The 19,094-nt window shown below is 31.5% G+C and overlaps 2 protein-coding genes across 6 annotated transcripts; both read right to left on the bottom strand.

The window, feature by feature from the left end:
* Positions 1-1,241: 1,241 nt before the first annotated feature.
* LOC130444728 (GATOR complex protein WDR24) lies at positions 1,242-11,930 on the bottom strand. 5 transcript variants are annotated; one of them, XM_056780030.1, is made up of 12 exons: positions 11,632-11,930; positions 11,466-11,582; positions 11,188-11,410; positions 9,212-9,425; positions 8,910-9,158; positions 8,655-8,851; positions 8,398-8,599; positions 8,062-8,257; positions 7,174-7,359; positions 5,499-5,662; positions 5,173-5,439; positions 1,242-3,156 (listed from the first exon to the last, which is right to left on the bottom strand). In XM_056780030.1, exons 1-12 carry the CDS (start codon positions 11,720-11,722, stop codon positions 2,866-2,868), a joined length of 2,397 nt encoding a protein of 798 aa, XP_056636008.1. In that variant the 5' UTR covers positions 11,723-11,930; the 3' UTR covers positions 1,242-2,865. The 5 variants fall into 5 exon arrangements, with proteins under 5 accessions (XP_056636008.1, XP_056636000.1, XP_056635984.1 ...); XM_056780022.1 differs by having other exon boundaries at positions 1,248-3,156; positions 7,174-7,362; XM_056780006.1 differs by having other exon boundaries at positions 1,248-3,156; positions 5,499-5,680; positions 7,174-7,362.
* Positions 11,931-14,546: 2,616 nt separating this feature from the next.
* On the bottom strand, positions 14,547-18,206 carry LOC130444722 (jerky protein homolog-like). Its single transcript, XM_056780034.1, has 2 exons — positions 17,040-18,206; positions 14,547-14,951 (listed from the first exon to the last, which is right to left on the bottom strand). The coding sequence occupies exons 1-2, from the start codon at positions 18,204-18,206 to the stop codon at positions 14,547-14,549; spliced, it is 1,572 nt and encodes a 523-aa protein (XP_056636012.1).
* Between the last annotated feature and the right edge of the window lie 888 nt (positions 18,207-19,094).

The raw sequence follows: 19,094 nt of genomic DNA on the forward strand, positions 1-19,094 counted from the left end.
ACGAGACATTTTCCACTGGTTTTTGTTTCTGAAAGTCTTGTAATCCTTATTCTTTCTTGTGCCACTTTTGACAATATTACGACCGGGAGAATCGACTTCTGCATTATTTCAGAACCATTCGACAACAACGTGGATGGCATGTAATACCATGGATACTTCTCAATGGCCATATCTGCTGTTTATTTTGAAAATATAGTTAACATCGTTAATCTGGACCTCTCAAACGCGGAATATCTAAAATCCGGACTTATTCGTTCGTATCGTATTTTGTAGCTTTCGTATTTGATACATCAAGTTGTGTTAAGTACTTAAATCAAAATGATCTTCACACGAAGAAATTGTGGAATCAGTTGATAAAGTAAGAGCATCCATCTTACCACCTAGCCATTTTTAACCACTTTCTTCGAATTTGTTTATTGTTTGGAAAGTATATGAATAATTTGCTTGGTGTTTTTATCGTTTTACTTTTACATTGGGGCACTATACAATTTTTATAATCCGAGGAATTCATCTGTCATTAAAAACCACAATTGACTGTCATAAACAAACACGGCTGTTTCGCTAGGTCTTGGCCTTTTTCGCGTTCAATTTCAAGTTCATTTCTAAATCAACTCAAAATACAAATGTAAAATAACTATTTTCTTGAAAATGATATATTTTTGGGGCGAAATAAATGTTGAGCTATAGTTTTAAACTAATTTCCAAATTTTGTCAATTAGCCTATTGTAATGCCTTGATACGACAAATGTTAAAAGATAAACTTTGAAGGTTACGTATTCTCTCTTTTTCTTAGTCTAAGGTTACATTCCATAACATTTATAGTTTCTTGGAAATAGAGGAAAAGTTTTTTCTAAGTGTTGAAATCCTGTAATCAGAACTAACTACGAGGTTTTTTTTAGGAAATTCTCTTATCTGCCAATTCTTTTCAACTCTCTATAATGACAAAATACTTTATTTAAGGGGGTATCCTGGCCTAAAAATTTGAAAAGATCGTTTTTTGCCTTATTTTTATGCTTGGACCCTTAAGAATATGTCCTTAAACCGATTTTTAAAAATTCGCATTATTTTCGGAGATACCGTAGATTTTGTGACGTAGCATCTAGGCCTTTTTCTCGAAACTACTTTTTTTGGAGTGGTTGACATGATATCTCAAGTTCTCAAGACGCCATTTTGTGTTTTTTTGTGGCTTAGGTCAATGCGATAGCAACATCTTTACAGATTAAGATTTTTCAAAATAGACAAGACTGTCTACTTCCTCATTTCCTGGTATACCCTGATGGCCTGGAAGCCATTAAAGTATTTATTTTGTATGTGTTATATTTTTTACAATAACAGAGAGAAGTTATTTATTCAAGGATTTTGGCTAATAATAGGAAGTAGAACTATTGATTATGTGTAGAAATAACGCGGAAAATTATCTTTTATTATGTCAATAATTAAAATAAATTTATTCCTTAAAACTAAAACAATTTATCAACTATTTAAGCAAATAAATAATTATTAGGAATAAATATCGATTATTGTGGTAACAAGAAAATTGTCTAGTTAACTCCAACATTTTACATGATACGTGCTCGTTTTACCAATACCCATATAACAAAACTGATAATTAAAAATTATTGATGAAAAAGTTATCAAAATTTTTTAAATATTTCCGGTTATGTGAATAATTTTGTTTTCATGGAGATAAGAAATAGTGGTCATAAATCAATGTCTATGGAAGATTTTTAATTAAAATACATTGTTGCTTATTACGTGATTCAAAGTTCTGATACATTTTTTAATAAATTTCCGGTATGAAATAATTTGATTCACAATTTATTTATGTTTGGCGTAATCATAACATTTATTACTTAAGTTGCTAGGATTTCATTTTGTCAAAAATTGTTTTTTTAGACCTAATTTGATCAAAAAATGGACTTTCTGGTTTACTTAGTTTTTTACATTCAAATTGTGAAATATTGATTTTCTAATTTTTTCTGAGTTAAATTTTAAGGAATATTAACTTTTAGGTTTTTAACTTGATTCAAAATTGAAATTTCCAATTGGTGAAATATTGAATTTTCTGAGTATATTTGAGTTACAAATAGCTCTTTCTGAGTGTTTTTTGATCTTACTGGGTTAACTTGTTGTTATCTTGATTCAAAATTGAACTTTCTAAATTCAATTGATAAAATATTGGATTTTCTGGGTTTTCTTGGATCAAAAGTAACATTACTGAGTCTATTTTGGTCTTAGATTAGCTTTCATAAATTCAACTCAATTTAAAATTGGATTTTCTAAATTTTATTTATAAAATATTTAATTTTCTGAGTTTACTTTGGCCAAATTAGGTTTTCCTGAATAAAATTTAATGTAATATTAACTTTTATGATTTGAACTTGATTCAAAATTGAAATTTCTGAATTCAATTGATGAAATATATTTTCTGAGTTTATTTGGGTTGGAAATAGGTTTTTCTGAGTCTATTTTGGTCTTTCTGGGTTAACTTGGTTTAAAAATAGGTTTTTCTGAGTCTAATATCAATGTGAGAAAACTTCAAAAAAGTTTTCAATTAAAGTTCAATTAAACATTAATTCAGGCAACGCAGAAAGTGGACAAAAATGGAACTTCATTCACACCAACAAATAAATAAATGAATATTTTCACAAGATAGAAAGGGACTAAACAGAGCACATACACTTTAACGTTAAAATTAACTTTACAACATAGTTTATAATATCGTTAGACCTAGTATCACAGTTTAAAATCTCAAAACAACTACAAATGTCACTTATGAACATACTATATAAAAACAGTTGTTATAATAGTTCAAACACAAGATCCCTATTCTGAAGATCACACCGATTCCGTTATGATTTACTTTTATCCATATTCACACAAATGTCCACATCCCGTTGGACACATCTTTTTAGTTGACACCCATTGCTTCATATGCGCTATATGTCCACCGTGTGAACAACCCTGGCACCAAACGTACAGTCCTTTTACTACTTGATTACAAATGCTACACAGAGCGTATTTTGATGAATGACATCTATCACATAACCAGCCAACTCTTTGTAGTGGCTTCAAACATTTGCCACAGTTGGTGTTGATGCGAGTACTTTGTTGATTTAGTTGATATACAGATGGTAACCATGCTAGTTTGATAATCTAAAACAATGGAAAATTGTTAGAATTGTAGATAGTTTGAATTGAAATATGAGTACTCTCGGAAGCAGTATTTCAGTATACTTTTGTATACAAGAAGAAAAAAATATATTTCACAATTGAATACAGACCACATTTCTAGATGTCAATTCGAATTTAAGAAAAATCAACATTACAACCACTAACAATAATACAATGGAGGGTAAAATTAGGACCTTATTCATTGACATCAATTGAGTTTTTAACAGTGTCTTCTGTATAAACATCTTCTTTTCAGGTGTCAGAGTAGGATTCAAGTCCCTCTTGTACCAGTCTCCTACTAATTTTTTCATTTTAATTGGGGTCGTTTCTTTCTCCCTTATTTAGTCTATCTACTTTCTTCTTGCACTATCCTTTCTCCTCTTGATAGTACTTCTGCTTCCATCACTTATTTTGCAGACAGTCTGATTTTATTCTGTGGATATTTATATATCAATTGAGCCGTTTTCTCTTCGTTTTTTTTAGTATTGTCTTATCTCTCAATGTCCATATTTCCCCTACTTCAGTTTTCCCTTTGTCTATGGACAGCTGCTACTCATTCACAAAGGAGGTGTTCGACCATTTCATTTGCTTCCTTGCAGAAACGACAAGAGCTATCGAGAGTTTATTCCCTGTTCTTTAGATAGTAGTTCAACGAACAATGTCAAGTGAGTATACCAGTAAATCTCCCAGTTGGTAGAATATGAAAGAAATCTCTTCGCTATTTTTTTAGGTGTTTCATTTCAATTGTGTTCATTTTGACTTCATTCTTCTTTTTCAACGTTCAATTCTGGCTTGCATATATTGTTATCGTTTTTGAATTATGGGTTCTCATTTTCCCTTCCATATCAATATTTTCGTGACTCCGTGTGGTTTTTTGTATAAACTACATACACTTAATTGCCAAAGACATCTGGTTCTGGTACTACATTGATGTACGTACATACAGGAAAATTATAAGAATTAATTTGATGATATTTCCAACCATTGTTACAATGATAAGAGAGCATTTCAACCACCAAGCATATATACTATAGTATGCATTTGAAACAGCACTAGTAACACACAACAAAACATTGAAGCATGTGATTACCGATCTGGAAGATCTTATCAAAACTATGACTATATGGTTCAACAATGGAGAGTCAAAACTAATCCAGCTGAACACAAATTTATAATATTCAATCACAACATTTCCCCAACATTCCCTACAATAAATCTTAATCATAAACTTACCATTAAGTATCTGGGCATCACGTTTCACTTCAAAATATATTTCAATGGATACTTGCACAAAAAGAAAATGTTATCCAATACATACAACAAGTTTAACACTAAAAAGTAAGAAAACAAAAACTTTCTTTCGATAATATAAGAATTCTCATCAAATATTATTAAAGTGAAAAGCAAAAGCAATATGAATAATTGAAGTTGTCGTAGGAAAATTTCAAGAATGAGGCATTCCAATAACCTACAATTTAACATATTGGATCCTCTTCTCATTATACTAGCATAGGAAGTTCAATTTAAAGTTGATGACTTTTTATGGCTTACAAAAAAACAAAAATATAAGTGTGCATACAGAACTGAGGAATGCAATAGACTGTAGATGAATGTAGAACAAATTCTGTTTAGAAATAATCAAACATTCAGAAACATTGTCACTTACCACATTAAAACAAATTTCAATGAGTAAATGCGAAAAAGAAAATATTCTCCAATACACACAACAAAAAGTAAGAAATAAAAATCATTCACTCGATGATATGAGTATGGTTCCAAAATTATTAAACTGAAAAGTAAAAGCAATGTGATTGATTGAAGTTTCCTTGGGAAATTTTCAAAAATGAGGCATTTCAATAACCCACAATTCAACATATTGGTTCTTTTTCTCATTTTACCAGCATAAGAGGTTCAATTTAAAGTTAATGACTTTGTATATGTATATATTCTCAATTTTTCTGTCCAAATTATTCTTCATATTACATTGTAAGAAAATACCTGTGTTGCATTATTCCATAGTTTGTAACTGGTAAGCATTTCTATATAGCCTAGTAGCCAATGCTCTTCCGTAGCTTCATCCAATTCCTTCAGAAATTTTCTACAATCTCCTAAGACAATGAGAACGCAAGCTGCTGTCTGAATATCTCCTAATATAGCATGATGTTTTAATGTTTCCACGACCAAACTGCTTGGGTCCCAAGAAGATTTTTTTGGTATTTTTGAAACTGATATTAATGTCGAAGATGTTTCTTCTACTTGATAAATCTACAAAATAAATTGACAAGATAATTTACATATGATTTTTTATGATATTTTTGTCTTACTGGTTGTGTGTCTTCATGCAAATCAGGCGAATGATGATGATTAGGAAATTGTTCAGGAGGAGGTGATCGATCCTGTATTTCATGTCTAATAGGAAAAGCTTCATTTGGTAATATCCAATCCGAACCATCGGCATGATTATAGCTTCGATAGACATTATGGAAATCTAAAAAATAACAATCACCTTCACAATTCAAGTGAGGGCGAATTCACGATTTGATCAGTAAGATTTTTTTTTGGTATTGATTTTCCATTAGCATAGGCATGCAAAAAAACTAGTTAGTATGTAACAAAGAAAGAGAAACATTCTTTATTAGTAAAGACGCAAATAAAACTCCACAATTACTTTAATTGCATACCAAAAAAGTTACCTATTTTCTTTTCAGTGGCCAAGACGATTATTGAGAAATATCAATGAATATTGATAAAATATCTAAGTACCCCAAAACAGGACATAATAAAACTTTTCATTATGCATAGATGCCAAAACCTTTTATGTGTAACTCAGCAGCATGGTACAAAAACTTGTACTTAATTGCGTTTTTATTGAGAAAATTATTTTGAAAAATATGCCAAGTACTCAATATTTTCCATACCGTTCAATAAGTGGCTTTGGTCTCCACGGCCACAGTATTGAGGATGTTGCAATGTATCTTCGGGCTAACCAATGGTAGTTGACCATATCTTTGTACTAAAACTACTTTGTAAAAAATCTCAATCTATTCTCTATCTCAAACTATTAAGAACCTCGTAGCTGTTTACAAACCGCTTTAAATACCAAAATCCTTTTGTACGCAAAAGCTTTAAATAATTCTATTTATGGTCGGTGGAGTCACATCAATATAAAACAAGAGTAAGTAATTTGATACGTTCATAGAACTTCAAGTGTCTAAGGGAGAGAAGAGAAAGTTGAACCTTTTTGAGCATTGTTTTCCGAAAATATTAGTTAAGTAATAAACAAAAATATTATTAATGACACGTTTCTAATAAACTGTAGATCATATAGTTATTTGTGTTTACCCTAAAATTACATTTTTATACTCACGAGGTTTTAACTTTTATGTTATTCTTTTTTGAAGGGTTACTTTGTTGTGGAGCACTACAGGTTTTAATTTTGGGATAAATTTCATTTAGTTGGTATACTTCTAATATCCAAGATTGTTAATGTTTCAACTCTATGAAAATGATGCACATTTCCATACTTCAAAAACTGGAAAAAAGTCTCAAACAAAAGATGTAGGAAATAAAACTGATTTCTTATCATTTTTGATGTATTTGCAACATAAACTGACTTAATTGCAAATCAAATTCATACCTCAATCTCATTCAATAATAAAAAATTGCAAAGTAGCAACAAATGTACATTTTCCCACTGTTTTTGTTTAAAAAGTAATCTCAGAGATACATTTTTTTAACTAGTATTTACAATTACTACTGGATTAAAAATGGTATTTATTTATTCTAGTATTCATTTGTTACTTTGAAGAAACTTCAAAAACTTATCTGTAACGATTAAATATTCCATGCCATTCCATTACTAAGCAACCCCATTGAATCCAAAACATTAATTCCACTCACACCATGCAATATAATCAAACCCAATAGTTTTTCTTGATATCTTCCATGATCCATTGCCAGTGTAACTAGGTTGATAGTAAACAAATAATCTCTACTAACCTGCATTGAGACTATCCAATTCCATATCTAATTCGTTCTCACCAAAAGAAAAATCACCTTTTGGTAGACCACTTCTCACATTTAAATAAGTCGGGAAGCCCGTGTATGTTCCCACATTATCGACTTGATCTTCATTTTCAGTTTCATCGTCTCCTCCGCTAAACTGGGCGGCTTGGGTATCACTAGCTGCTGCAATAATGAAATGATATAGCGGTGCAGTAGATAAAAGTTTATTTTCCCAACCAATTCAAAGAATAATAGAACTACAAAGATGGAACTATTTTTGGGTGATAATATTTATTTGATGCCTTCATAGTTCATAGGCCTCACTTGACATTACCAATGTCCTCTGAGAAGCCTATTAGGGGCTTTGGCTTGAGCCTTTTGATGACATTAGGCAAGCTTTGAGGCTTGCTCAAGTGTTTGAATCGCGTTCGTATGAGTGCCAGGCATTCTCCTCCATGCACCAGCGGCATTCCGGATCATCCATGATGCCCATGATGTGGAGATGGCATCTTGAATGATCGTATCTGTTTAAAAGTTCGGTCACTAGTCGGATTTTGCGCCTATTTAATTGGATCACTTGTATGGTAAAAGAAGTAGAGGGTCTATCTATGAGTGCCTTCACTTGTCCCGCCTTGCAATCAGACAATTGAGAGACGCAATAGAAACACTTTTAGCTACACCAAGAATGGGTTCCAGGTTTTGTGTGAGTTTGCAGATCCCAGTCTGGTGAATGAGTCCACTTCATTGTTACCATTGTTCACAAGTGACCAAGGGCGTCCAAACGAGATGGATATTTGATACCTTGCAGTCTATTTTAATTGCTATTTAACATTTTTCTAATTTATTAATTAGATATATTGGCATTCTCATCATACATATTACCTTTTGAGTTTTGATCAGTCTCTGTTTCTCTATGGCTATTAATAGTACTTTCTATCTGTATAACTGCAGAGCTGATATTGCTCATGTTTATATTATTGTGAGCAACTTCTTCCCTATTTGAGCTTCCTGCATGTATCGAATTCTGCAGAAATTCTTCACCATACATTGTTTTAATAATTTTCCATACCACAGATAACTAAAACTTTAATTTATTAAAAATCTGTAATAACTATTCATTGAATTGTATATTTAGTTCATCTGAGATTCATTCAAGAGTGGAGTTCCGCTAAATATTTTCCAATATGTATATAAAAAAATATATAGTTTTTTACATACATGAGGTTTGCCAAATTCTCTAGCTACAACAGAGTTATGTTCACACATTTCCGAAATACTTCTACCACTTAAAACATAATTCTTGGATAGTGCTAAAATACTTTCAGACTCGTAATTTGCCATTTCATTAACATGAGAAAAATGCTGTAGCATACTAGAGGCGTGATGAAATTGGTCTATTGCCTGAGTCATTGATATTTTTCTGAAAATACAATTTTAAAACCAAAAGTTCCTGTGTATTGTATAAAAAGTGTTACCTCATAAGCCCTACTGTTGCTTTTGCCAAAGAAGTAGGAGTTGTCATACTACTGGTAGAAGAAGCAGAGGTCTGAAAGGGAGGTATTTTTCTCGCAAAAATAATTTCTCCATTATTATTAACAGCAAGACCTTGAGGATTTGCTTTTGCAGCTGGCCGGGAGGCATTATTAAAACTATGATGATAAAGAGTAGAATCCTTAAAATAAAATGGATTCGTTTAACAATAAAGTTCCATTTAAATACAACATACATACTCTTCCACTACTTAAAAATATATCAGGATCACCCCTCCATTGAACACCGCTAGCAATGTCTCTATGCTCATTAAATGCTGCAAATGGTATGTACGGCCTTCTTACATCCCAAACATTTATACTACAATCTATAACTAAAGCACAACTTGCGATGTGGTATTTTCTTTGTGGTCTCCATTTTACATGACCAATAGAAGCTATTGTATGTATAGTATATTCTAAAGTAGGTTTATTTGTCAAGTCCCACACCTAAGGAAAGTTATTTATCAATTGAAGCCTTCTATACTGACAAATAAATATACCTTTATTGTCCTATCTCTACTAGCTGTAGCTAACCAAGTAACTTCAGGATGCCAATCGCAAGCAAATACTGGTCCACTATGAGCTGTGTATTGTTGTTGATATTTCTCTGGTTTTCTGATATCCCATAACTGTACACTACCATTATCAGAAACTGCAGAAAATGCATATGGACTATGTGGACTGAACTGAACATCTCTGACACTCTCAGTATTACTACAAACAAATTACCTTTAATAAATTATTTCTTCCTTTGCACCATGCCAATAGGCCTGTTACAGTTTTTTTCAAATATTTTTCTTATTTTGTTATTTTTTATGGCTTAATGATAACTACTGTCAGAAAGCCACAAAACAAATTAATTTGTCACTTCCCCATTTTCTAAAAATGTTATTTGAGTAGTGAAATTTCATTTTTAAGATTTTTCCTTTACTACCTCCTAGAGATACTACTTCACTTGCTGGTAATGTATCTCTTTTTCTTTCTCTCCGTATGTAGGTTTGAAAATATTTTGAAATTATGAAAAGGGCCATTTTATGTCGATCATAGTATGGAAAAGCTTCTATCGTTTTGGTGGTATGATTTTTTAAATCCAAATAAAAAGAATCTTTGAAGAAAAGGTTCAGTAAATTCTCTTTTTTAGTATTAAAATAATTTACATTTCCTGTTTAGTTAGAGAACAAGACAGATTTGTCTGTCTGGTTATATTTTAAAAACTTGATTTTTTCATGTGTTATAGCATAAGCTTCTTTTAACCCAGATCTATCTACTTGCTCTTTTGTTTCTTTTTTACTTCCAATATTTTTTTTGTTTTCAGAAAAACGTAAGTGTTGAGCTTAAGTACTGCATGAGTGAAACCACAAATGATAGCCAATACTAGTAGTAATCCTTTAAATGTCCAGTTAACATAAATCAACATTCTTCAATATCTAATAAAAACAAAGTCTCATATATTTGTCATGTTTTATTTGAAAACAAATATCAATTGTCAACAAAACGCAGAAAAAGATAAAAAAACCCAGTTAAATACAGTTCACTTATGGAACTTAGTTTACATCTCATCCCATCCTGCAAAAAAAAGAATAACAAGAGAGAAGCCGCTGACACACAGTGAGTTTTTCCTTACAATTCTTCCACCATACGTCAATCTCGATTTATTTTGCTATTTAATATTTTAAGATAGAAGAAACTAGAAAAAGAAATATTGACACTTAATAGAAAACAGAAAATTACAATTTTTTCTGAATTTTTCGATACAATTATACTATTTAGTTTTTATTTACTCATCAAACAGGACAGATATATGTAACAACTAAGTAAGTACCTAAATAAATAAAATTTATGTTGTGAAGTTTGAATTTTGATGAAATTAAAAAATTTGAAAAGACTTCCCTAGACCAACAGCTGTCACATCACAGCTAGGTTCCACAGGAAAAACACCAGATCTCAGCTATTACTGCTATGCCACCACAAAACCATCACTGAGAGCTGCAGCAACCAAGCCTTCTTCAAATAAATTTCCTTATCTTACCTCTAGCTAATATAACTCGAAATTTGTGTTTTTATTAAGCACACAATTGCTTGTACTTATTTTTTGTAGTTTTCTGTGCCCAAATTAATTTTAATTGTTCCTATTATACTCCTCATTACATATATTACCAGGTTGTGAATTTGTACCAACCATTTCAACCTAGCAGTATAAATTAATATGATAAATCTAAATAAAATCAAAATAATCTTTCAGATAATTCTAGAATGATACAAAACTGTTATGAAATTCATTCATATTGTATTGTGGAAACATGAATGATTGAAACATTGTAATTTTAAGGATATTCGATCAAGTCATTTTGAAATAATTAATTACTATTGGATTATAATTATTTCGGTATTGTATGCTGATTTAAATATTTTCCAGATATGTTAATAGGAAAGTTCCTTTTCCGGGGTAGAAGTTATATTTGAAATGCTGACTGACCTGTAAAAAACTGCTACTGCACTCTTCACTCGTATATCAAAGTATCTCATAGTACCATCTTGTGATCCAGATATCAGTTTATTTGGTTCAGAAGCATGAAAATTCACTTTATTGACAGTCCTTTTATGATCTTGATAATCTTGCTCTTGCATTGCTTTACCCATTTTGGTAAGATTCCATACAGAAACATGACCATTTGTAGCGGCTGTTGCCAAATAATGATCTAATATGACAGAAACATTCTAATTCCATTCAAGCACTTTTGCACAGATACTCACCATCTGTGGGACTCCAAGATACATCATTGCAAGAAAAGCCTACATTAAGATGTTTGGAGGCCCTTACATTACAAACTTCTCTAAATTTATCCTCTTCTATGGTATATACCTTAAACACTAGAAAACTGTTATAAAACTTACCAATTAATGATAATTGAAAAGTTACCATTTCTTCCACATATCGCGACTTGAGAAAAGTCCTTGTTAAGAGCTAGAGCATTTACGGGACCTTCTTGAGTCACATGGAACGTAGTCATTTTTATCAAACTTAATAAATACCTTCTGAATAAAAAATTATGCTCATTTAATATCCATACCTATAAATACTTAATACTAGTAGGAATCGAAACATATGCCGATTAAAGGGCAATGATTATGAAACAATCACCATTTGAAATATGTGATTAAAAAATCATTGAAAAAATGTACAGATGCAACCTACAAAAACCGCTTCAATATAAACATAGGCAATTTTTAAAGTGTCGATATGAAATATACTGAAATAAATTTATTATGATGTCATTATTAATTTCTTTCTACTACGAAATATTTCGAGTAACGTTGGTTACCAGTTCACACATATCAGATTTATAGTTGAAATTCATAATAAATACTTTAAATATTGGGATTCACATTTATAAACCAATATTCATTAGAAGGGAACTAGTTTTAACAATTTTGGTAGCTCAATTTCTAAATTTGAGAAGAAGAACAATTCCATACCTATACACTTGTCAAATAATTGTCATATGTCAACTTGTCAGTGAAAAGGTTGTAGTGCAAAGTACAATTTATAAATTGAAATTACTAATAAATAAGTAACTACTTAATCGGGAAATGTGTTTAATTTAATGTAGCAGATGTGTGAAACGAACCAAAAATATTAACGTTTCATTTCTTTACATTTTCTTTTGAACAATTGAACGTTTAATTTTTGTTAGTGCTTCTGATTTTTTTTAATATTTTGGGGTGTCGAAGTATGAGATGCCAAAAAGTAAGTAAGTAAACCGGAATAAAAAACGTTAGTTACAGTGAATAATGAACTAATTTGTCCATAGGTAGTGTATGACTCATTTAAGTTATCATGGTCAACAGAATTACAAAATTATTATATTTGCGAACACTAACAATTGCTTAAAAGAGAAATGAATTCTCTATAGGTCATGGTTAAAACGAATCAGTATCAAACCAACCATTATCTAATCAGTTTAATTAAAAATTTCTGATAATATCATTGAAAGTCTATTTTATTTTTGTTGCAAAATAACATGTGCTTGATATGTTTGATTATTTTAATAGTATTTGCTTCATCTTACTTTTTTTTCCATGTTATGTAATGTTACTGTAGCTGCTATATGTAAAATTAAATTAAAATTCTTATTTAACCTAAATGACTCACAGTAAAGTATAATTAGAAAATTTTTTTTGTAATGATAAGAATTTTTTAAATATTGCAACATGGGAATGTTAAAATGATGTTTTCTTATTGATTATATTTTCATTAAATTTTTCTCAACTTTCTTCTTGAATTTTTGGTGAAATAGCATTTGCAATTTTTCTTGATACACTGTATTAATAAATAAATAAATATACTGAATTAACGTCATTTTCCCAGATGTACTTTATTTATTTTACTAAGTACATATACTAAATGTAGTTCCTATCTTATCTTTTGCAGTATACCTAAATTTGCTTTAATGTTATGCTAAATTTTAATGAGAAGTACAACATTTATTGTGGCAAGCTATTTATTTTGTGTATTATATTAAACAAGGTAGGAATAAAAAGTTTTATTTATATTTTTAGTTAATAGGCATTTTAATGCTTGAAATACTGTAAAGTAAAAACTTTTTTGGCACATATTCATTAGAACGTTTGTTTTTGTATCTAGAAGTTAAATATTTGGATTAATATATCTGGATAGTAGTTATTTATTCTATAAGTATTTTAGACAGCATTTTATTAACAGAAATATGTTCAAATGACAGAAATTAATTACAAGAATTTGATAGGCATGTACAGAAATCAAACCTCAAGATCTGAGAAATGTTATAAAAAACATTCATTGGCCATATGACAATTGTATTTAAGAACATAGTTTTATGTTACAGTTAATTTTTTGATTTATTATTAGTTAATTATGCTTGAAATTGAAGTCAATTTGGTTCTTTCATTAAATAATGTTACTTTCACTATTTTTTATATCAACTGGTAGTTTATTATAATAATGTCAAAACATTATTACAAATGAATATTTGTGAAATTTCATCAATAGAAATTTTGAAAAACTTGATATATGTTCATATAAAAATCTCTTTCAACAATTATCTATTTTCGAAAAGTATCAAAGTATATCCTGATAATTGCAATAAACATGTCTCAAAGTAGATGTTTTATTAATTGAAATTAGGAAAAAGTTGGTCAAAATCAATAAGTAATTTGTCTGTTTCAAATCTAAATGAGAGTAAGAAGCTATAGCCTTGTGAGCATTCACTAGATTGGTGAATAATAAATATGAGGAATTATTTTATGTTTGGTGGAATGGTCTATTAAAGATGTGATTTATTATATGTGTATTAAGCGTAACATAATGAAAATGTTGACCGTGATTCATTAAATTTCGTTAATAAAAATCAAGAGCAACCTCGAAGTTCAGTAGTCTGGAAAAACCTAAAAAAATATTAAGTGATTTATGTTTACAATTTTTTTTATATTACTGCGTTTTGTTTGAAACAACAGAGTTGGAATTCTATGATTACTTACTTATTTAGTTTATATCCATTCAAAGACCTATAAAAATCTTTTTGCTTTTTCTGAAATAAGTAATATTATGAGATTTTCCGTCTTAGTGCTAAACTGAAGTGTGATAACTAATTTATGTTTAACTTTAGTCTCAGAAGATGAAATCTTGGTTATCAAAATGCGTGTCAAACAATGTAGTATTGGTGGTAGTGATGCGTAAATTCTCGGGAATGAAGTTTTCAGAAATTTCCCTAAGAATTCTTCATACATTTTTGTGAATTTTAGCTCATTTGAAACAAGACAACAAAATAACAAAACTATAACCCAGTACCTGAAATATTAAACTTCATCTTCATCTGTCACGTCTTCATCGTCAGAATCAGAGTCTTGATAAGGAATTTCTTTATCTCCCGAAGAAGTTTCTGTTTCAGTCTTTGAATCTAGTTTAATAGTTAGTTGTGGTTTTGAAAGGCCTGACGGTTCAGTTATCTTTGCTTCTGATGTTATTACCTCAAAATGTTGATCGCTTTCAGTTACTTCAATTGAATGGGTAATCGAGGGACATTTGTTTTTGTAAAATGTTGTTAGATTGTTTCTTTTCTTTGTATGAGCTGCAGTAAATGTAGAAAAAGTTCGCTCAGTAGAAGCTGAAGTAGCAGATAGAGAAATAATTTTTACTGCTACTTTTGATAGCTGATTATTCTGTTCAATAACCCCCTTCCACCAATCGGCAGTTGTTACATTCTGTGAACCACTCCAAATGAAATCTTTTGCTCACATTCCTTCGTGCGCTCTATAAGTGGCAATTTCAAAAATAGTATCATCAGAGAATTTTTATGACAATTTTAATTTTTGTTATCGCGTAAATTAAAAGACAGACGGATCGACAGAAAACGGATTTTTTTCCTCAAAAAAGGTTTGGGGTATTTTTAAACCAATTCAAAATTTTTCGTCGTTACTATACTTCCCCATCTCTCTTGAACTTGATCAGCTCGACTTATATGATGTAATGGTTGGTTGTACACGTAATATTTGAATAATTTGATCTTGCTGTAGGGGTTGAACTAACCGGACTGACATGGACAACACTAGCTGTTTTGGCATTATCAGATTTATTAAGTTACTTCTTTAAACCGCTTTTAATTTCAGCCGGACATTTACTACATTTATTTAAAATGTGCTTAGTTATATTGTTGTTATATTTTTAACTGTATACAACAAAAAACAATGATTGCATTTAAAATTCTTCTTAGTTCCCATAACTAAAGGAGTAAAGTTGTCCTACAATTTCCTAACAGTAACTGAGTTAAGAAAGCCGCGACATGCGACTACACATCCCGACAAGTTTATAAGTGAAACCGCTAACACTGTTGTCAGATTTAACAAAATGTATCTATTATTACGTAATTGTAGCAATTTCTAGTAGAATTTTCTCGTTACCAGAGAAAATTCCCCGTTATATATGGATGAGAGGTTGCCATATTTTTTATAATTTTTCGGAATATCATACAAGCGATGTACAACTGTTATATCATGTTTTATAGATGGCGATTACTGAACGATTTCGGTTTAAAGCGATGCACAGAATGTTCGCAAACATGACGCGCTCTAGACGTTCATAACAGTTAAAAATACACCCAAATTTAAAGCAGTACAGTTGTGTATCCAAAAGATCCTAGAATATCGCTTTTTCTTTTGATAATAATACTAAGACCCTAGACAATCAATTTTATTGCGTAATATTACGAATTGTGCAATATTATTGACCGTTTAGGGTTAATATTGTAGATTGCACAATGCACAAACAAAAGTTTGAGTGAGTTTAATTCTTATTGCACCTAATTTTTAAATTACATTGTGTAGGGTCGATATTGCGCAATATGTTTTAGTCTGTGTTTCGTCTTGACGAGGAGGACACGCACGCGTGCATAATGGCGGAAAAAGAGAATGAAAAAGTTAAGGAAAGAGAGTTTATCGTCGAATGTATCCAATTGTACAAAGAATACAAGGAATATCATATCAGTGTTAAAAAAGTGATGCTAGCCTACTTTGTGGTATTATAATGAAATGTTTTTTTAAATAAATACTCCAACAATTACGATAAACTCCATCTCCGACATATACGCCAACTCCAACAAATTACAGCATCACACCATTGCCTCGGTATTTAATAAACTATTCTCAAGAGCTAAATTCTGAATTTCCACTTCTGCCAAATAACCAGCAGAACACGTACTTCCAACAAGATGATCACCAGAACATGAACAATTTTCAACATGAAAATGATGCTGATCACTCAATGGCAAACGAACATTCATTATTTCAAAATATACAGTTTAATAAATAAATGAAAATATTATACAGTAGAACCCCGATTATCCGGGGTAATGGTGGGGTCCCCCTTACACGGATAAATGAAAACCACGGTTAATCGAGAAAAAATTTATTGAACATCAATTTTTGTAGAAATATAAATCAGTACATCAAAATTATCAATTATAAGCATGTACAAACATAATTAACACCAATTAGAGATATTCCCGGAGATAGTAATATTTTACTAGACGCTATTGTAAGTAACAACAGTTTATATTTATGTACAAAATACAAAAGAAAACATAAATCGAATGCATTCTTAGTAAGTAAAAAATCAAAAAGAATGAAAAATACATCGGGGAGTGAATTTACATAGGTCGAAAATAAGATGTTATCAGTTTTTGTTTTTTACGGTTGGCAATAACTTTTCTCACTTCGGTCCTGATTTTTCTGAGACTGATGACGTCGTTTAAATCAAAATCGCTGCTCGCAAAAATTCAGAAGAATATCAATTGCTTCCATTGCTTTTGTTGGTTGAATTTTCTCTTCTGTCGGACCAAAACAATTGTCAGTGTCACTATCAATCTCCTCCGAATCAGGCAGTTGAGAAGTAGATGATGTATCACTACTAAGATAATGCGCTACAATGTCACTATCGGTTTGGATTTCAAACCCCTCCTCATTTTCATCTTTTTGCAGCCAATCAACAATATCGTTTCGGTCAACATTGATGAAATCTGGAATAGATCTAGACAGTTCAAGGCAAGTTTGTACATCATCGTGCTCATCCATGTTGTCTTCTTCCCCATATTCTTGGTCCAACATTTTTGCCCAGCAAAGTCTTAATGTACTCGATGGCAAGTTTTCCCATGCATCACAAACAGCAAAAATGGCATCTTTTATTGTCCACATTTTGAGGAGGTCCTTCATTGAATGGACACAATTTTCTTGGAGAAGGAAACGGAGAAAAATCTTTTTATACCTCCGTTTTAAGGAAGAAATGACGCCCTGGTTCATTGGTTGTATCAATGATGTGACGTTAGGAGGAAGGTAGGTGACAAAAATTAGCCCATCCTCGGTTTTCAGGGTAGATTCTGATGGGTGACTAGGAGCGTTGTCAAGTAGGAGAACAGCTTTCTTTGGAAGTCCATTTTCTTCCTGAAATTTCTTCACAGATGGCACGAAATCTTGAAAAAACCATTCTTTGAAAATAGCCTGATTCATCCAAGCTTTTGGATGGCTGTAATAGTTACACGGAAGTCTTTTCACGTCTGTTCCTTTCAACGATCGTGGTTTTTTAGCTTTCCCGATCACTGTTAGTTTTAGCTTGTGTGTACCCGATGCATTTGAACATGTCATGACAGTGAGCCTTTCCTTACTAGATTTATGTCCAGGAGCTGACTTTTCACACTGCGCAGCTAATGTTTTCGACGGTAACATTTTCCAAAAGAGCCCTGATTCATCTGCGTTGTATATTTGGTCGGGGGACAAGTTTAATTTTGAGATCAATGAACCAAATTCCTCATTGAAAACTGTAGCAGCTGTTAAATCGCCACTTAGACTTTCGCCTTGAATATTCAACCTTTCGTGAAACCACTTAGCTTTTTCACAAACCATCGGTCCAGAGATAGGAATCCCTTCAGCACGTTTTTGTTTAAACCATTCAAACAAAGCTGATTCCATGTCAGATAATGTTGACTTCCTCATTGTTTTTCTTCCTGACGCTAGCAGAGATGTGGAATCAGCTGAAGATATGAACCGCAAAATTTCATCCTTTCGTTTAATTAAATCACGCACTGTCTGCTCTCCCACACCAAACTCACCCGCCACTTTTCTTACACTCTCACCGCGATCTAAGACACGGTTAATAATGAACACTTTTTGTTCCAAAGAAAGCACGACACGCTTACGTTTTGAAGCCATAGTCAATAAACAACAAACAACAACTAGCCAACCGATCAGTAGGTGAAAACTAATCAGAAGCTACTGAAACACTGAAAGTGAACAAAAGTGAGGTTTGAGTAGGGGGAAAATCAACAAAAACCATTTGCTGGAATGAATTAGCAATTCAGGCTTTGCGACTCTTTCTACTTAGGCATAAACGCTTCTCAGAATCAATAATAGGTCATTTTATTTTACATAATTTCTCTCCTCCGATACTTCTTGTAATGAATGGGTGCATATTTTTAATAATTACGTACATACGAATAAATTCAAGGTGTTTATTTTTTACCCAACAAATCTTCAATAATTTATTACTCCAAAGGGTGGTATTGAGCAAGGAAAGAAATGGGTATTCCATCTCAAAAGTCGGGCGCCCTGTTTTTTTTTACTATTCTCCTCGCACCACGGATAATCGCGAACACGGATAATCGAGGCACGGATAACCGGGGTTCTACTGTAGTATTTATTTACCTTGATGAATTCCTTCAAAACATGTATTATTGCATCACAGGTTTCCAGAGTATTTCCAGTCGCTAGATACCGTAATGTTATTGAAAGTCGTTGAAAAGGTGGTATTGCTTCTCTCATGATTGTATTTTTTTTTTCAATCAATGGCGTGACCAATTC

Source organism: Diorhabda sublineata, chromosome 1 (assembly GCF_026230105.1).
Source record: "Diorhabda sublineata isolate icDioSubl1.1 chromosome 1, icDioSubl1.1, whole genome shotgun sequence".
Lineage (NCBI taxonomy): Eukaryota > Metazoa > Arthropoda > Insecta > Coleoptera > Chrysomelidae > Diorhabda > Diorhabda sublineata.

Bases quoted from the DNA above. Each gene is read 5' to 3' on its own strand.
- LOC130444722 (XM_056780034.1), bottom strand. From the start codon at position 18,206: ATGGAATCAGCTTTGTTTGAATGGTTTAAACAAAAACGTGCTGAAGGG. The intron at 14,952-17,039 runs GCAATTGATATT...AGTGGTTCACAG, and splicing joins AACCAACAAAAGCAATGGAA to AATGTAACAACTGCCGATTG.
- LOC130444728 (XM_056780006.1), bottom strand. From the start codon at position 11,722: ATGACTACGTTCCATGTGACTCAAGAAGGTCCCGTAAATGCTCTAGCT. The intron at 7,363-8,061 runs GTAATATGTATG...TCATTATTGCAG, and splicing joins GACTGATCAAAACTCAAAAG to CAGCTAGTGATACCCAAGCC. The intron at 3,157-5,172 runs GTATTTTCTTAC...CCATTGTTTTAG, and splicing joins TATGGAATAATGCAACACAG to ATTATCAAACTAGCATGGTT.